The sequence below is a fragment of the Hippopotamus amphibius genome, chromosome 2 (genome assembly GCF_030028045.1).
Source record: "Hippopotamus amphibius kiboko isolate mHipAmp2 chromosome 2, mHipAmp2.hap2, whole genome shotgun sequence".
NCBI classification, from domain to species: domain Eukaryota; kingdom Metazoa; phylum Chordata; class Mammalia; order Artiodactyla; family Hippopotamidae; genus Hippopotamus; species Hippopotamus amphibius.
The window spans coordinates 95,441,050-95,460,680 of record NC_080187.1 but is presented as its reverse complement, the minus strand read 5'-3'; the positions used below and the strand labels follow the sequence as shown (position 1 = coordinate 95,460,680).

Sequence of the window (19,631 nt, the reverse complement as noted above, 5' to 3'; positions counted from 1 at the left end):
AAGCTAAATTTCATTTCTCCTTATCTCTTGGTTCCTTTGGTTATAGTAGGATTACAATAAGAAACAATTTAATTAAAGACTTAATCAGTATTAATTCTTTTAGAAAACTTTTGCTATTTGTTCTAGTTTGCTTCATGACATTTGTATTATGTAAAAAGATTATGCAGTATACTGGATTTATACCTTTCATTAATTGAACTAATCTTTCCCACATGCTAATTAGCTTAAGTATATTAAACACCTCTATATTTCAGAATCAAATGAAGTAGCAGACCTACCTTTCAGTATTTTGCAGATCACGTGTAGAAAGATGTAAATATAATGATAAGATTCTTTGGGCTTCACCCAATTCTTCATGTCACAGTGGTGGGCAGGTGTGGTACTGAATCTATTCAGGTATCATCCAGTAGGTTTAAAATTCAAAGAGTCTCTTCAATAAGTGGTGCTGGGAAAATTGGACAGCAACATGTAAAAGAATGAAATTAGAACACTTCCTAACACCATACACAAAAATAAACTCCAAATGGATTCAAGACCTACATGTAAAGCCAGACACTATAAAATTCCTACAGGAAAACATAGGCAGAACACTCTATGACATACATAAAAGCAAGATCCTTTTTGACCCACCTCCTAGAATCATGGAAATAAAATCAAACATAAACAAATGGGACCTCATGAAACTTAAAAGCTTTTGCACAGCGAAAGAAACCATAAACAAGACTAGAAGGCAACCCTCAGAATGGGAAAAAATAGTTGCCTATGAAACAACGGACAAAGGATTAACCTCCAAAATATACAAGCAGCTCATGAAGCTTACTACCAAAAAAGCAAATAACCCAATCCACAAATGGGCGGAAGACCTAAATAGACATTTCTCCAAAGAAGACATGCAGATGGCCAACAAACACATGAAAAGATGCTCAACATCACTCATCATCAGAGAAATGCAAGTCAAAGCCACAGTGAGGTACCACCTCACACTGGTCAGAATAACCATCATCAAAAAATCTGGAAATAATAAATGCTGGAGAGGGTGCGGAGAAAAGGACACTCCTGCGCTGTTAGTGGGAGTATAAATTGGTGCAGCCACTATGGAAAACAGTATGGAGATTCCTTAAAAAAGTGAAAATAGAACTACCATGTGACCCAGCAATCCCACTCCTGGGCATATACCCAGAGAAAACCATAATCCAAAAAGAAACATGTACCACAATGTTCATTGCAGTGCTATTTATAATAGCCCGGACATGGAAGCAACCTAAGTGCCCATCAATGGATGAATGGATAAAGAAGATGTGGCACATATATACAATGGAATATGACTCAACCATAAAAAGGAATGAAGTTGAGTTATTTGTAGTGAGGTGGATGGACCTAGAGTCTGTCATACAGAGCGAAGTAAGCCAGAAAAACAAATACCGTATGCTAACTCATATATATGGAATCTAAAAAAATGGTACTGATGAATCCAGTGACAGGGCAAGAATAAAGATGTAGATGTAGGGAACGGACTTGAGGACGTGGGGTGGCGGTGAAGGGGAAGCTGGGACGAAGTGAGAGAGTAGCACTGACATATATGCACTACCAAATGTAAAACAGATAGCTAGTGGGAACCTGCTGCATAACACATGGAGATCAACTCGATGATGGGTGATGATTTAGAGGGGTGCGGTAGGGAGGGTGGGAGGGAGCCACAGGAGGGAGCGTATTGGGGGATATATGTCTAAATACAGCTGATTCACTTTGTTGTACAGCAAAAACTGGCACAAAGTGTAAAGCAATTATACTCCAATAAAGAGCTTAAAAAAAAAAAAGACATAGTTTGCTCATATCTGTTAGTCCATTTTTAAAAAACAAACAAGCAAAATAAAGGGTACAGTGAATAGATATGTGGCCAAGGTGAAAATCAATATAAAGCAATTATATTCCAATAAAGAGCTTAAAAAAATTTCAAAGAGTCTGTTTGTGATGAATATAGGCTTTGGGCTTTCTTTCTCATCTCTGTGTTTCGTGAGAATTGCCATTCCCTGGTTGAAGTATGGGACATGTGAGTTTGGGGAATGTTGGTTTATGTTTATGTCTCCTTTCCTGTAGGTGGGCCCATGTCATGTGCGCTGTTGCGGTCCCAGAAGTCCGATTCACTAATGTCCCAGAAAGGACACAGATAGATGTAGGCAGAATACCTTTACAGAGGTTAAAGTTGGTGAGTGGCAAAACTTCATTTTCTTCATACGTTAGTGTTAATTTCAAGTTCTTAGTATTTCTATTTATGCACACACTTCAGGTAATTTCTTAGCTTCATTGTATTATTCTACTTTTTTTTTTAACATTAGCCTAAATTTATTTATCTGTATGTATTCTTTTCCTGTTATATTGTAAGTATGCATCTAAGTTTCTGCAACTTCTGTTTGCAGTGAGGCAAAGGAATACTGCATTTCCTGGATTAATGTGAATTTTCAAACTATAGACTATCTGGTGAAGTTTGTTAGTAACTGGTCGGAGCTATCCAACTCTATTTTAATTGCTTAGTTTTTCTCTCTTGCCTCTGGTTGGTCTTGACTTTGCAAAATGCATCTGACCTGATTTCATCATCTCTTCACCAAGAAGAGACTTGCAGAGAAATGCGAAAACTTTGATTTATTCCCAAGGGATTTTCTCACACAAAAAGTCATTTTATTTGCCAAACTCTCTGGCTGGTTATCTTCCCATTGTTCCTCTTTGTTGAGTATTTTTTTTTTCTGTTGAAAAGGTAGGCCTTTAATGTCCTCAACATTGAAGTAACCTTTGAGTTCTGTTTAATTGTGAGCCGACGGATCATTAACTTAGGTCCTTATACTTCATATTTAATGAGAATTTCCCCTAAAGTTAAATTGCACGACCTTAAAATACTGAAGTGTGTCTTTCAAGTGGACTTAATACCCTAGAATTTCTTCAGTCCTTGTTATTTCTAACTTGGGGTCTTTCCACTATTTCAGACGCTGAGCTGGATCTCTCTACCTGAGTGTTAACTTGCTTTGTTATTAGAAGTCTCTCCCTAGCTGGGGAGCTGGGTGTTTTGTCTCTGGATTTCTGTCTCAGGAACTTAGAATCTGTTCTGCTGTCTTTCAGTGAACAGTGTTATTTTCTACCATAGCTCCATCAAGAACTTCACGTAGAAATTAGAAAATATGTGGCCCTTTATGTGTCTGATGATTGCTGTTGGCAGATACAAGTGGTGGGACCAAGGATGCTCAGGGTGTGGTAGTGGAAGTTTTATGAATGAGATGGAAATGATTGGGCCACTTAAATGGCGCTTTAAAGCTCATGGTGACTATCAGAAGAGTAAGGTTGTTAGCTCATGGACTCCCATAGGAAAAAATTTGAAATCTTACATCTTGGTCACCAGTTTAAAAAAAAAACAAAACACTGACGTGGGAGAAAGGCGGAAGTAGTATCTTCCACGACTCTTCAGACTGCTGTTTCCACTTGCTTTTAGGAAATCTCATGTTTAGCCTTTATTTTGCCCTCTCTTTCATTTTACTGTGTTGTTACTTTGTTTATAAGTGCATTTTGAGTGCAAAAACCATAACATCCAAAAGGTTGAAAAGTTGTTTAAAAATTGGTGCAGAAAGAAGAAAAAAGAATGACTGCAATAAACTGTATATCGCATTACATTTTATGTGCAAACTGCTTTTCAACTATTGCTTTTTATAAACTTGTTTCCATTATTCAATTGATACATATGCTATCTGTGAATATTGTTTGGGTCTTTGTGATCAGAACAAAGTGCATTAGTTTTTTCCATTAAAACTGAAAAGAATATTTTTCATTGGGGGGTGGGGTGGGAAACACCAATAAGAAACAAACAAAAAATATTTGCCAGAATTAGGACTATAAGACAGGTTATAAAGAAAAATGTTGAGTTCACAACGTCACAAGATTTAATGCTTAGTGTGATAAATACTAACAAATGTCCTACACTTTAATTTTTTTTCCTGATTTACAAGTAATATATATTTGAAAAAATTCAAACACTATATTTAACAACCACCTTTGGTTCTCTCTTCTGAAAGATGATTTCTGTTACCAGTTTGATGCCCCTTGGAATTAGTGGTCACTGCTCTTGATGCTTCTCTTTAAGGACGTCTGTGCTGGCTGCTCTTGTCCACGGATGCTTCCTTAGTGATCTGTCATTACCCACACCAGTCTCAAAAGGTTTTTAAGGGAATAGCAGGGGCGGGGCAGCATGGATCATTTCAGTGCCAGTCAGGAAATTGTATCTGATAATCTGAAATCTGATGGTTGCACCCGAAAGTGACACCTTGATTGAGTGTTACATATTCTTTTTTTTTTTTTTTTTTTAATATTTATTTCTTTGGTTGCACCAGGTCTTAGTTGAGGCAGGTGGGCTCCTTAGTTGCAGCATGCAAACTCTTAGTTACAGCATGCATGTGGGATCTGGTTCCCTGACCAGGGATTGAACCCAGGCCCCCTGCAGTTGGGAGTGCAGAGTCTTATCCACTGTGCCACCAGGGAACCCTGTTACGTGTGCTTTATAGAAGGTTTTCCTTCCTTAAGCAGTTGGCACCTTTAAAAGAATGTCTTGACTGAATTTAAGATCACCTAAACTCTATTTCAGATGACAATGGAGAGCTCTATTGACATACAGATATTCATAACACGTATTTGAGTGAAAATAGCAGGCTGCAGATCAGATTTTTTATTTCTGTTTTTAATATAATTTTATATGCATGGAGAGTTTCTTGGAATGTTGTTTATCAAAATTCTCACAATGGTTATCTTAAGTGGGAAAATACAAGGGGAAACTTCATTTTGGGAGGAAAAAAAATCACTCAAAAATGCTGTTATAGTTTGAAAGGGGGCAATGGCCAGAAAGAAGTGTGGGTGACTTTTCCACCAGAAATCCTCAAGGAAGCACCATGACTCTGATGCATCTCCTGTAGTACAGTGTCTGTGCCCCAGTCTTGCTCACTGTCTCTTGGTGATTGGACACAGACTGGCTTTGAATAACAGAATTTATAAACGATCACTTGTGTGTAGGGTGGGTAGAATGCACCTTTCCAGGAAATAGGATGCTTTGCTCTGAACATGTAATCAAGTGATATGCTTTCCTGACATCAGCATTCTTTTGAAGTTTAGTTAATCTAATAAGTGCACATCCAGCTAGAAGTTAGAGCAGTAGTTTTGTGTCGTATTTCATTCAGGCCAACCTAAGTCTAAATGGGTTATTTTACTATGTCTATTTAGTGGATGTATGTGTGTCTCCTAGTGTCAGTTTCAGTCTTTTTTCTGGAGCTGTAGCCAACCCTTTTCTGGATGCCAGATTGTTCACCCACCTTCTTATTTAACACAGATTGGGGGGGTGGGGGTGGATATAAGAAGTAGATGTCAGTGTCAGTGTATTTCACCAAACAGTGATTGCCTTACCTTGCCAAATACTTAGTGTACATTTTTGAGTAAGACGTTGTTCCTATCTTCTAGAATCTTATGGTCTAGACTGGGCTTTCTCAATTTTGGCTCTGTTGACCTTTTAGACAAGTTAATTGTTTGTTGTGGGTGACTGTCATGTGTATCAGATTGTAGCATCCCTGACCAAATAGGCGATGCCAAAAGGTACAAACTTCTAGTTATAAAATAAATAATAAGCACTAGGGATGTGATGGACAACATCATGACAATGGCTAAGACTGCTGTGTAATATGTAGGAAAGTTCCTAAGAGAGTAAATCCTAGGAGTTCTTATCACAAGGATTTTTTTTCCTTTTTTCTTTTCTTTTTGTTGTATCTATATGAGAAGATGGATGTTAGCTGGACTTAATGTGGTAATCATTTCATGATATGTGTAAATCAAACCTTCATGCTATATGCCTTAAACTTACATAGTGATGCATGTCAATTATTTCTTAATAAAACTGGGGGAAAAGTAGGCAATGCCAGATATCCCCTGGGAGGTAAAATCACTCCTAATTGAGAACCCACTGATCTACACGGAAGATATACAAACAAAGAGAATTTTCATTTTTGTCATTTTCAGAAAGAGAATATCTTGGTCGAAAGAAGTAAGTTGGAGACTGAGAAAATGGAAATTCTTAATTGCTTTTAACAACATTCCTAGAGTATTTTTTTTCCAAACTGAATTTCTTAATTGTGACTGAAGCAATAAAACTTGGCAACCTATGTGTATATTTGCTACTGTACAGTTATTAACTTTATAATCTTATTTAGCATTTTACCATTACCTGTTCTTATAGAAATTGAAAAACCTTAATTACTAATCAAGTGTCATAAAGATTAAAATTCTGTGGGGTGTGTGTGCGTGTATGTGCACACATGGTAGTTATGAGTAAATATGCATGAAATGAGTAAAAGACAGTAAATTGTTCCTCATTATTTGTGCTTCTGCCTTAAAATTATTGTGGCTGGAGGGTTTGATCAGACAATACCAAATGACTTGTGCTTTTTTTTTTTAAAGGCAAAAAAACCCTTTAAAAGTTGCAGTGGTAAACTCATGCACACCTCTGTGTGCTGCTTTAAAGCAAGGCATTGATTACCTTATCGGCATCACAGGGGAATGTGATTAGGCCACAGAGCCTAGCAGGACCTTGAAGAGCCTCTGAACACTCATGCAGCACTTGCTGTGTTGTCTGAGAGTTCTGATCTGGTCAGTTGGGGATTGAAAACTGGAGAGACCTGACAGAAGTAGCAGCGAGGGAACGCTGAGCCTCTCTCCATTGCCCAGTAGGTGGTGCTGCTGTACCAGTTTCTCATCCAGTTGCCCTTAAGTCACCTTCTTTAGCAAGTGCCTAATCAGAGCCTGGCCCACATTGTAGAGGAGTGGGTGTGTGTGTGTGTGTGTCTGTCTGTGTGTGTGTCTGTGTCTGTGTGTGTCTGTGTAAGAGAGAGAGAGAGAGAGAGAGAGAGATGTGATGCATACTGGGGTGCTCTAGCCCAAGGGATGACAGCAGGGCAGAGAAAGTGCTGCTTGCTGTGCATTCAAAGTGCTGAATTCCAGAGGGCAGTTTTTTTAGTTCAGTTTTTCATTTAGCCATATAAAAAGAGCTGCTTTCCCTTGGGGCAAGTTAGTGTTTTTCTGTATAAGTAATAACACTAGTTAACAGCTAGTAACTGCAAGAGTCTTAAAGAACGGCTTATGGCAAACATGAATTTAAAATGTCTTCTGAAGTATGAAAGCTGTATATAAAAAATGCTTATTGTTATTAGCAGTCTTTCTAGAATATGGAATACTGGAGTTTTTGCAGAGGTATTTGAATGTTTTCGTAATATTGTTGCTAGCCTTTTATTTATTCATAGGTTCAACTTGCAGCTTTTGAAATACTCCTCTGTACAATTATTTGTGTAGGAAGATTTTTTGTAGAGGGTGTAAGAAAGGATTTGTTTGCTTTAGCAGATTTTTCCTCTTATAATGACCATTGAGAAAGAGACAGCAAATGGAAAACAACTCTTTCAGTGCTCTTCAGTGGATTATGTTGATCCTGAAATAGTGTGTGCTTTATGAAGAACCTTTATCTCATCCAGCCACCTTGTTTGCTAATACCACAGGTGTGGCCTCTACTCATCATGTAATTAATGTGGACATCAATGATGGCACTGGAGTTATTTTCAAGGCATTGTATTTTATTTTATTTATGTGGCTATTGATTTAAAATACTTTAATAAAATTCATTAATATTTTTGAACTAAACAAAATACTGCAAAAATATATTTGGCTATAGTGGTATTTATCCAGTTAGGTTTTTTTTTTCCTTTTCTTTCTTTAACAATATTTTGCTTTTGTGTGGAACAGTTATCTCAAGGGTTAATAAAGTAATTGCTACCCCATCTTAACAATGCTACAGGTTGCTATCTAAAAGCACAAGGTTATTAAGCAGAACTATCCTTTAACAGGAAAGAAATGGCTGAAAGTTACCTGAATAAGCTGGGTATCCAAAGCCTTGTTCAAAAGGGAGAACCATTTTCTCTGTCAGTTCAGGCATTCTTCTGATTATTAATGCAGGTTCTAGATTACGTAGTATTTTTCTTACCTACTCATTTAGAATGAATTCCTTTGCTTCTGAATGACTTTTCAATTTGGGAAAAATTTTCCTTGTGGCGAGTCCTGTCATCCCCAACCCCTGCCCGATATCCTCTGGTACCTTCTCCGCTTATCCAGAGACCATCAGAGCTTTGGCACCTGGTAGGGAAAAAAATGAGGAGGATGCCAAGGACATCTCCTACTCCCCAACTTGAATGGTGTACTCAGGGATAGCCAGTCTCAGGGTTTGTTTGAAGTCACAGGTGATTAGTATGCCTGAGGACCAAGAGAAAAAATTGCCCCCATGTGGCATAAATTTTAGAATTTACTCAATTGTATCCTTATTTCTTCTGTTTTCTCTACTATGCTTTTTAATTAATTAATTAATTAATTGGCTGCTTTGGGTCTTCATTGCTGCACTGGGCGTTTCTTTAATTGCCGTGAGCGGGGGCAACTCTTCATTGTGGTGCTTGGGTTCCTCATTTTGGTGGCTTCTTTTATTGTGGAGCACGGGCTCTAGGCATTCAGGCTTCAGTAGTTGTGGCACATGGGCTCAATAGTTGTGGCTCATGGGCTCTAGAGCTCAGGCTCAATAGTTGTGGCGCACAGGCTTAGTTGCTTCGTGGCATGTGGGATCTTCCCACACCAGGACTCGAACCTGTGTCCCCTGCATTGGCAGGCAAGTTCTTAACCACTGCGCCACTGCGCCATATCTGCTAATATGTTTGGTCGGCCATGGTCGTAACTGAATCTCTGGAAGAGAAACAAAATTCTGGAAAAATGATTATAGCAAAAAAGAAAGTAGAGAGATATAAAACACACATGAAGTTAGAATGTCTTTTTAAAACTTTTTCTGGTACTGATGAACCTAGTGACAGGGCAGGAATAAAGGTGCAGACATAGAGAAGGGACTTGAGGACACAGTGGGGGAAGGGGAGGCTGGGACATACTGAGAGAGTAGCAGTGACATATGTACATTACCGAATGTAAAGTAGATGGTTAGTGGGAAGCTGTTGCATAGCCCAGGGAGATCAGCTTGATGCTTTGTGATGACCTAGAGGGGTGGGATGGTGGAGGGGAGGCTCAAAAAGGAGTGGTTGTGGGGATATATGTATAAATATAGCTGATTCACTTTGTTGTACAGCAGCAACTAACATAACATTGTAAAGCAATTATACTCCAATAAAGATGTATAAAAAATAAAAAAAAAAAGTTTTTCACCATAAAAAAGAATATGGCAAAAATTTTCAGGAAGGGGACTTCCCTGGTGGTGCAATGGTTAAGAATCCACCTGCCAATACAGGGAACATGGGTTTGATCCCTGGTGAAGGAAGATTCCACATGCTGCAGAGCACCTAAGCCCAGGCACCACAACTACTGAGCCTGTGCTCTAGAGCCCGAGAGCCACAACTACTGTGCCCACACGCCTAGAGCCTGTGCTTCGCAACAAGAGAAGCCACCACAATGAGAAGCCCGAGTACTGCAATGAAGAGTAGCCCCATCGGAAGAATTAAGGACAGGAATTTAGAAAGGATAATGCTTTTATAATATGATCACACATAAGACAGCAGTATCGTCAGGTAGCAGATCACCAGTCTTTAGATCTGATTATAAAATTTAAGAGAAGAACATTAAAAAAAAAAAACCTTAGCAAAAAAAGTAAATCAGCATGAAATTCTGGTATATGTTACTAACTTAACCACGAATGTCTTTTAAATACATTCATCACTTTTTTAAAAAATTAATTCATTTATTTATTGGCTGTATTGGGTCTTTGTTGCTGCACACAGGCTTTCTCTAGTTGCATTGAGCGGGGGCTTCTCTTTGTTGTGGTGTGCAGGCTCCTCATTGCTGTGGCTTCTCTTGTTGCAGAGCACGGGCTCTAGGCACGTGGGCTTCAGTAGTTGCGGCACACAGGCTCAATAGTTGTGGTGCACGGGCTTAGTTGCTCCACGGCATGTGGAATCTTCCTGGAGCAGGGATCGAACCCGTGTCCCCTGCATTGGCAGGTGGATTCTTAACCACTATGCCACCTAGGAAGTCCACATTCATCACTTCTTGAAGATTATAGTATTTTAATATCTATGGAATTTATATAAATAAAACAAGGCAAGTTTGTGGATTTTAAGAAATCTTGGAAGATTGCAGCAGACCCAACATGCAACCATTAGTTTTAAACAGTCTTCCCTTTTGGAGAGAAAGTTCTCAAATAGAAGTGTTGTGAGAATATTTAAATACTAATTTGCATGTATTAAAGCAAATGCCGTCTATCTTGCTTGGTGTTGTTTGTTGACCACACACTTTCCTCACAGTGGCATAGAGGGTACCTCTGGGTTCTATGTCTGCAGACATTCCTAGGATTTTACATTTGAAATCCTATTTCTGCAACCAAATTGAGGGAGAAATGATTTTTGGAATAGCTGAAGTTGCCCCCAGGCATTCAATGACCTCAGATTTGTATTTGACAAGTGAACCAAGCACAGGCACAAGCGTTCTCTGAGTGAAGAACCTTATTTTGAAAAGGAATTTACACTGCAGTGATGACTGAGTTACAAGCCTTTCAGTATCTGGCTGAGGCCAACTCTTCTGCTTAGAAGCCTCTGTACACTTTAAAATTTGTACCTGAAGGCAAATAGTAGTGAACTTGAAAGCCAAAGATTATAGTTTTGAAAGGTACATCAATTCCGAAAATAGAGTGGTTTCACTGTGGTATTCCATCTGAAGTGTTGAATCAAGGGGAAAAAAACACATTCAGCCTTCTTATTTCTTAAAGGAAGGCACTTGTTCTTTTGCTAACTGGCTTATGTTATCAGATACATTGAATACTAAAAATAGAATTACTGAGAGATGGAGATGGGGTCTGCCTCTCATGCTGTAAGATCACTCTGAGTCCTGTTTAGGTAATGTTACAGCAGTGTTAGAGAGCAGCTTCGCTTTCTTGCTAGAGGAAATCACGATTGTATTTGACAGAGCCTCTGTTAATGCATTTCGGGAAATGCAAAGACATATTGATTATCTTTCATCACTTTAAAAGGGAAAAAAAAGGAGCGTTGTAAAGACAATCAGGAAAAGTCATTATGTTCCACATTAACGCATGTTCTGATTTATTCACGTCTTCAGTTATTTTTAAAGACAAAGAGGGATTCTAAGGAAATAATACGCGTTGACAATGGTGAGCAAGTTTATTGTTTAAATGCAGTTGAGGAAAAATTTGCTTGTAATAGTGAACTACTGAAGGGGGAACACGCGACACAAGTGACAGAATCGTGGTGTGATGTGTAGGGTCCTATTATTTAGTATGCTCAGTATAAAATTTATTATATCATTAACAACATTCTTCAGGATTTCAACATATGCATGTCCCCAGCTTTGTAAGATTTTTAAATAAGTGTAGTGTAAAAAAAAAAAAGTACATTAGTAGCTGTATAGTACTTAACTGTCAGAATGATTTGCTACAGGGACTAGATCCTATTGCAAGCTGTCAAATTTGTATATTGCTGTAATACCAAACCATAAAATCTTTTGAGTAAAATGGAAAATGTCAGATGGGCATGACTACAAATAATATACTTTCTGAAGGCTGTAGATGTCTATAGGAGAAAATGTGTAAATGTGTGAAATGTTATCTTGTTACTATGGACTTTTCTTTATCTGCTGAAAGAAAACTGTGAGGCGAAAGGAAATTGATTGGAGCCTTTAAATTTTTTAGTTTTGAACTCATTTTTCCTGAGGACTAATTTTAAAAACATTATTAAGTAGATAAGTAGAACTTCAGATAATTCATGATTAAAGAGTATTGTAAGAGTCATCTTATTTTTTAGCTTACATTGCTGAATGGCCCATTTTTTTCTGATCTTGTCTGTATGAGTAGTGATTACTGATGGATCTTTTAATTGAGTGAGTGAGTTGGGCTTGGGGTCCCAGAGATGGGGTCATCCCTTTCACTCCAGCATCGACTGGGTCAATACCAACAAATGCTTGCCAAACTGAGACAGCTGCTAGATGGCTCTAAACCATAGGGTTTTGCTCGGTCAACAGTGATGACAGCAGAGAGGTTATAGTTTTCGAAAGGTACAGTCATTATTGTAAAACAATGGATCCAGTATTATTTATTTTTCTAATATTTTAGTATAAATTATTTATTCCCTCTGAAGGGGCTTTTAAAAATCAACATGAAAGTTATAAAATGCCTTTTGTATAAAATGAGAACCTTTTCATACTTGTAATTAATTTAATGTAAGTCAATGTGGTATATTTTAGGCATGTTCCCACAATTCAGTGATGTCATTTTCTAAGATTAGCTCAGAGGTACAGGTACCAGCCCAGTTTGCATTTATTGATTTAAATATCAAGGGTTCTGTGCATTCATCTGTATTGCCCTTTGGATCGTGCAGTTCTAAGCCTCTGTCACATTGAGATAGACTGTGCAGGCTCTGGACTGAGACTGTTTGAGTCCTGTGCCCACCACTTAAGCAACCTTGGCTGTGCAGCTTAACCTCTCAGAACCTCATCTGTAATCCAGGGTGGTTGTGAGGATGACATGAGAAAGTGAAGGGCCTGCCCACCACTTAAGCAACCTTGGCTGTGCAGCTTAACCTCTCAGAACCTCATCTGTAATCCGGGGTGGTTGTGAGCATGACATGAGAAAGTGAAGGGCCTGCACTCAGAGTTAGTCATTGCTTTTGGCAAATGACTCAAGTCCTTGCTGCATAAATCTCTATAATCTGCCTTTTGGCCAATCAGGATCAGAGTGGATCAATATGTATAAGGAGGGAGTAGGTTCCTGGTGCTCTCTCGTTTGTTTATTCATCCACTTGCTCAATAACTATTTCTTTAGGACTTGCTATGTGGTTAGATGATAGATGTATATCATTTCTGCTTTGATAGATATTGCAGAAGAATGGAAGTTATTGAAAATTAGACCAACAACTACAAAGCAGCATGAAAAGTTCTATTGTAGTAAAAATGCAGAATGCAGTGAAGGACCTCACTCAATTTGGGGTTTGAGGGTTGGTAGTAAAGGGGTGTATAAACGCTTCCTGGAAGAAGCAGTGCCTAGTAATGCCTCATCGGAGACCTGAAAGATGAGAAGAGGCCACTGGAGGAGGGGTCAGGAGAAGGAACAGGATGCTTGGTAGCCTGGAAGTGGGAGGGAACTGTAAGGTCTAAGAAGTGAAATTGCTGCAAAGCTGGAGCATGAGGTATGAGGAGGGAGAGATGAGTCTTGAGAAGGGGAAGCCTCTCATGGTATAGCACTGTGCTGTCCAGTATCGTAGCCTCTGGCCACTGATGGCTATTGAGTACTTGGAATGTGGTTAGTGTTACTGAAGAACTGAAATTGAGATTTGTTTTAATTTCAGTAAGCTAAATTAAAAAACGGAAGCAAGTAAACACATGAAATACAACCGTAGTTTTGATAGGTTCACATTTTATATTTCAAACACCCTTGAAAATTTAGAGTCGAAATTGAGATATACTGTAAGTATGAACACACAGCAGATTTCAAAGACTTAGCATGAAAACAAAGAATGTGAAATATCTCATTAATAATTTTTATATTGGTTACATGTCAAAATGATACTGTTTTGGATTAGTTAAGGTGTGTTACTAAAATTAATTTCATCTGCCTTTTTTATTGCAATTACATATACTTAACAAAAAACATTATTTAAATTATTTTTAGGTGTACAGTTCTGTGATGTACAGTCACGTTGGTATATTCACATTGTTGTGCAACCATCATGCCCGTTTATCTCCAGAACTTTTTTATCTTTCCAAACAGAAGCTCTGTACTCATTGAACAGTAACTCCCTGTTCTGCCCTTCCTCACCTGTTTTTTGCTGTGGCTCTGAGAAAATTAAAAATTGCATACGTGGCTCGCATTTTATTTCTGCTGGACAGTGCCATCCTAGAGGATTTTGTACTTTATCCCAAACACACTGAAGAACCTTTAATGCCCATTAAGAAGTGGAATAATATGATCAGATTTGTATTTCAGAAGGGTGTTCTGCTTCTAGTGGAAAGAATGTGTTTAAGAGAGCAGGACTGGAGCCAGAGAGGCCAGTTTCAGTGATCATGTGAAAGATGATTTTGGCATGAACCTGGGATGGAGATAAGTGAGTTGATCATAGGTAGGGTTGGCTTGGACCAGGTGTGGAGGGAGCGGGGGTTCTGGCATAAGTGGCTGAGGGGCTGGTCATGCCGTGTGCAGGCCTCGTCAGCACTGGCATGGCGTGGAGTTGAGGGGGAGGTACACTGGACATACGTATTTTGAGGTCCTCGTAGTCCAGCTGGGTGTAGCACAGGAGAAACATTTGCCAGAATTCTACTTCTTGTGGGGTATGTAGCTATTTACCAGCTGCTCCTAGGTTGTTAGGACTGGAGGCATATGAAGTTCAGTAACCAGTACTGGTCAGTAATTCAGGAACAGTGAGCAGCTGTGCTTTGTACGGATGTGAATTTGGTTCATATCTGTGCAGTATACAATCGAATATTGTATCTGCCTCTCTACACTCTTTCTGAAGTGTAATAATCAGGTAAGACAGTGTCAGCCTTGGCAGTTTCATTTATGTCTTCTCTCAGAGCAAAAGAAATGAAGAACATTGAAAATGGAAACAAAACCTTTAGAAATGAAATAGTTTGATTTGCAGAAAACATGAGCAAGAAGGAATATCCAAGGTTCTCATGAAAGATCAATGCTCTTATGAAAGTTAAATGTGTCCTGCAACCAGTAAAAACATAGCCTATGCGGGGATATTCTTGCCAGGGTGAGTGGCCACACATGAAAGGGGATTTGCAGTAAGAATCACAAGGGTTTGCACAGACTCAGGAGGAGGTAGTCATTTCAGAATATCCTTTACTTTTAATTTCAGTTTAATTTTAGTGTAAAAGCATCTTTTCACTAATAGTTTTTGAGATAAAATTGCCTTTATGATCAAATTTTAAATTGTAGATTTTTTTTCTGTTCAGAATATGAAATACATTCCATGTTTCTTTATAGAAACAAAATATTTTACTTTAGATAAATGGAAAAAATAGTCAATTAAATTGACCACTTTTCATTATAGGAGTAGTGCTTAAGGTTAATTAAAACTTTCAAGATTTTTTTCTTTGAGCCATCTGTTCATAATTGACTTTTAAAATTCATCAATTTTAAACACTTATTTTCTTTGGACAAAGCAAAAAAAAATGTGAAATCTTTTCACTAAGTGGCAGATATTTTTCAGTAAAAAGAATCATGACATCCTGGCAAAGGTATAATTTTAATAGACTAATGAGCTTTCTGACCAGAGCCGACTAAGCCTCATCTGATTTTTACAATGATAAATTGACTATGTCAAAATTTGCAATCTAGTCTGGTGAAATATTTTACTATAAAAGTTTAATTCTCATTTTTTATTTATGAAAGCAGTGGTAGTGTCATAGCAGCTTATAATGTGCTGGCCATTTGGTATGATTTATTTCAATGAGTGTCACATGTTGATGTGTTTAGTGATTGTTGACCCATATTTAATTCTAGAAACTCTAAGTGGTGTGAAATGCAATACGTCAGCCACTGTACTTAAAACAAAAGAAAACAAAACAAAAACAAATCATGATCCACAGATCTATTCAGTTCTCTTTTTCCAGCTTTAATGATATCACAGCTTTATATTTTACAACTGTTGATTTAGTAATGGCTTTCTTTACAATTGTGGGGATCTACTTAGAATAGTTTCTACCATAAAACATATACTTGAAATGTAATAAAATCATATTTCATTACTTAATTTGGGGATTCCAGCTTGTCATTTTAAAGGTTTTGAGGAAAATTGTGGAATAAAGAGCATTTCTTTCATTTATCAATCTTTTATTCATTTAAGATTTATGGAGGTGATCATAGTGTTTTGTGCTTGGTGACAAGTGGCATGAAGTGGACAGGGTCATTGCTCTTGTGAGGTTTCTATTCTGAAAAAATTTAGATATAGATCTTCCAAGGATGTCATTTGTGTTTTTGGTCATTTTGGAAGGCAAACGGGAAGGGCTAGATTAAAGCATTCTTCTAAGGCGTTTCTTTACAGAGAGATATAGTAAGCATTTCTGTCTCCTACTGTCAGGATATTTATCTAGTGTAGATAATTTCTAACAAATAGGTAATAATATCAAAAGGGAACATTGTTTCATTTCATTTTTCATCTCAACATTATGAAATTAGTTTGATATCACTTTAAGAATAATAAGCATCTTTAAAAAACAAAAAATTTTAAATGGTATATCATTAACATAAAATTTTGAATTATTCTTAGCTTACAAGAAAGTGAAATACCTTATGAATAATGAAACATTCATAATAATGAAACATTCTTCATAATATGTACTGTTTCAAATACCACAATGTCTTGGATTTTTTTTTAAAGAATTGAGGTATTGTGTTATTACTTCTTTTATAATACACAATAAAAGGCATAAACTCATACTACTGCAGAAACTTGCTTTCAAATTTCTCAAGGAAGAGGCTATCCAGAGAAAATTATCTTTTGGTATTATCCTTTTCTTATGTTTCTCAAAGCAATTCATAAATATTTTTCAAATAATAATGTAACACGCAACATTTTAGTTGGCAGGTCAACTTAGAACTAAGGAGGAGATCAGTGGCCCAAATGTTTTTAGAAACAACAGTCAAATTTAAATACTTCTAATTCTCAGGTACCGTTGCTCTGAGAATCCCTTTTCGTAATTAGAAAATGAAGAAGCCAGCAACAGGAAAAGTCGCTCCTTTTCCTGGCAGGCCCAGCTGCTAATATATGTGCATTTTCAGGCTTCTCATTTTGACAGGGGCAATCACCATTTAATTCCAAAATTCCATTTATCTTAGTGATAGCCTTAGAACTATGGAGTCTCCCTTTCCTGTCTGTGTCAGTATTACTGTTCCTGTGCTCTTCGTGCAGGCTGATCTGGGGAGCCCTGCCTCGCAGCTATGGCACCTAACACCACCGCAATGTACATTCTGCCTAGATAAGACATGACAGCCTTTTAACCTCAGCTTGCTGTGCGCGGAGAGGGTGACAGCCCACCTGCACTGGGGAAAGCAAACAAGCAAGCGTGATGCGTTCATCTTAATTACATTCTGTTTCTCTCAGAGACGTTCCAAGAAAATGACAGGCCAAGCTCAGAGTTCAGGTTATCAGCCTGAGACATGTGAGGCGCAGGGCATCTCCGCAGCAGATAAGGCGAAACTGCACTATTGAACTTTGACTTGTTTATTTAATGTTAGAATTTTAATATATAGATCCTATAAGGTTCTTGGTCCTTATTTTAAAATTTTATTTTCAAAGACCTGTTATTTTAGTTATGAAAGCAATGCCTGTCATCAAAGCATTTTTTAAAACTGAAGTGTATAGAATACAAAATGAAATCATCTTTAGCTTCATGCCATTCCATAGACGTGATCATGTTTAATATATTGAAGTAATGATTCCTGACTTTTTTCCATGGAGCAAACAGCTTGGAAGGATATAGTGCTTTACTGTACTTTGTTATGATTAAGAGATTGTTTCAATAGCATACTATATATATGAGATCCCCAGACACATAAACATAAAAATATACAAAAATATACTTTATAAAATTATAAAATACATTTTTGTAATTTTAAAAAATATTAAAAATGTCAACCCTCTCTTAAGGGTAGTCATGTTTTTCCTTTCCTTTGATCTTATTATGAAACTACCAGCATTCATGAAGCTTCACACACCTTTGCTTATGTCACTCGCTCAGAAATTTTTCACGCTGCATTTTTAAAGTTTTTTGGTTTTTGTTTTTTGTTTTTTTGTTTTTTTAATGGAACTTAATCACTTGAATTGCATAAAGGTTCTGCTGAGTGGTCCTCAGGTGTGTCATTTGCTACACGTGTGAAAGCATCTGAATGCAATACTAAAGCATATGAGCGTTGGGGCCTGACAACCTGGGTTCATGTCTCAGGTCTGCTGCATACCAGTTACTTGAGAATATATCATCCTCCTTGGAAGTCTGTCCTTGATTTTCGTGACAGCTGACCTTGGTATTCCTTCTCTCTCTTTGGCCTCTTGGTCTCAGGTTTCTTTGCAGGTTCCTCTTCCTCTGTCTCTTGAATGTTTATGTTCTCCCAGTTTCTATCTGAAGCTCTTTTCTCACTCTTTGCATCCTCAGTAACAGTTTGTAAAATTGGAATCACAATAATAGTACTTTCTTTTTTTGTTGTGAGTATCAAATAAGATAAGGCACCTAGACTACTTTGCCCAGTGCCTGGCCATAGTAAGTGCTCAATAAATGTTCATTCTTATTGTTGTTATTATGAGTACGTTACTTTAGTAATACCATTACACTAACAATGATATGAAAATAATGTATCATGTAATCATGTATATGTACTCTGTAAGTTAATAAATAATATTAAGTTTGTTTTAGAGTTTACATTTATCACTTGGAACATATTTTTTCATACATAAAATATAAATAATTAAGTATCAATAAAGCTCACAAATGTTTGCTTAATTAAAAAAACCTCTTGATTTTTAAATAATTACAGATTCACTGGAAGTTGTGAAGATAGTATAGAGGTTCTTGTGTGCCCTTCACCCAGTTTCCCTTATTGGTTACATCTTATATAACTGTAGTACAATATCAAAACCAGAAATTGACATTGGTACAATATGTGCGTTTAGTTCTGTGTAATTTTATCACATTTATAGCTGTCATTTTTTTTACAAGGAAATGTGGTTCTGTGGAAATGGTTAAAAGGGAGGTAAAACAAAAATAGTAGCAACGTATTGTGGTTTATAGCAAATGTAAAAGTAAAAAGAACTCTCAACACGACATAAAACAACTATTAAAATTGTGCAAAAAATTTGACCTTACACCTCACCAGAGGAGAGAATGCTTGATGACATTATCCATTAGGTAAGTAAAGCAAGTAAAGCCACAATGTGATGCCACACATATCTATGGAATGGTTAAAAATCAATAACACTGACAATACCAATGCTGATGTGTAGTAACTGGAATCCTTCTTCATTGCTGGTGGCGTGCATAATGGTACAGCCATGTTCGGAAGCAGTCTGGCAGGTTCTTATTAAGTGAAACACAATTTACCATAGCATCCAGCAATCCCACACTTGGGAATTTCTCTCAGGAATGAAAATTTATATTCACACAAAAACCTGTAAGTAATAGTTATAGTGGCTTGTTCATAATCACCAAAATCTGGAAACAACTCCATGATTTTCTTTTTTTTAATTAATTTATTTATTTTAGTTTTTATTTATTGGCTGCATTGGGTCTTCGTTGCTGCACGTGGGCTTTCTGTAGTTGTGGAGAGTGGGGGCTACTCTTCGTTGTGGTGCCTGGGCTTCTTATTGCTGTGGCTTCTCTTGTTGCGGAGCACGGGCTCTAGGCGTGCAGGCTTCAATAGTTGCAGCACATGGGCTCAATAGTTGTGACTCATGGGCTCTAGAGTGCAGGCTCAGTAGTTGTGGTGCATGGGCTTAGTTGCTCTGCAGCATGTGGGATCTCCCCAGACCAGGGCGCGAACCCTTGTCCCCTGCATTGGCAGGTGGATTCTTAACCACTGTGCCATGCGG

At 37.6% G+C, this 19,631-nt stretch overlaps 1 protein-coding gene across 10 annotated transcripts in view; it reads left to right on the top strand.

The window, feature by feature from the left end:
- Window positions 1-19,631, top strand: part of KDM4C (lysine demethylase 4C) — a 414,703-nt gene that overhangs the window by 267,461 nt on the left and 127,611 nt on the right. For 8 of the 10 annotated variants that reach the window (XR_009051206.1, XM_057720401.1, XM_057720400.1 and 5 more), the window contains one exon: window positions 2,098-2,206. The exons of 1 other annotated variant lie outside the window; for it this stretch is intronic. Coding sequence is in view for 7 of the 9 variants with exons in the window: in XM_057720401.1 (XP_057576384.1) it covers window positions 2,098-2,206 (109 nt within the window). In the remaining 2 variants the exon portion in view is untranslated. Of the gene's footprint in view, window positions 1-2,097; window positions 2,207-19,631 lie in introns of those variants that run through there. One more of the 10 variants, XR_009051205.1, reaches the window with a different exon arrangement.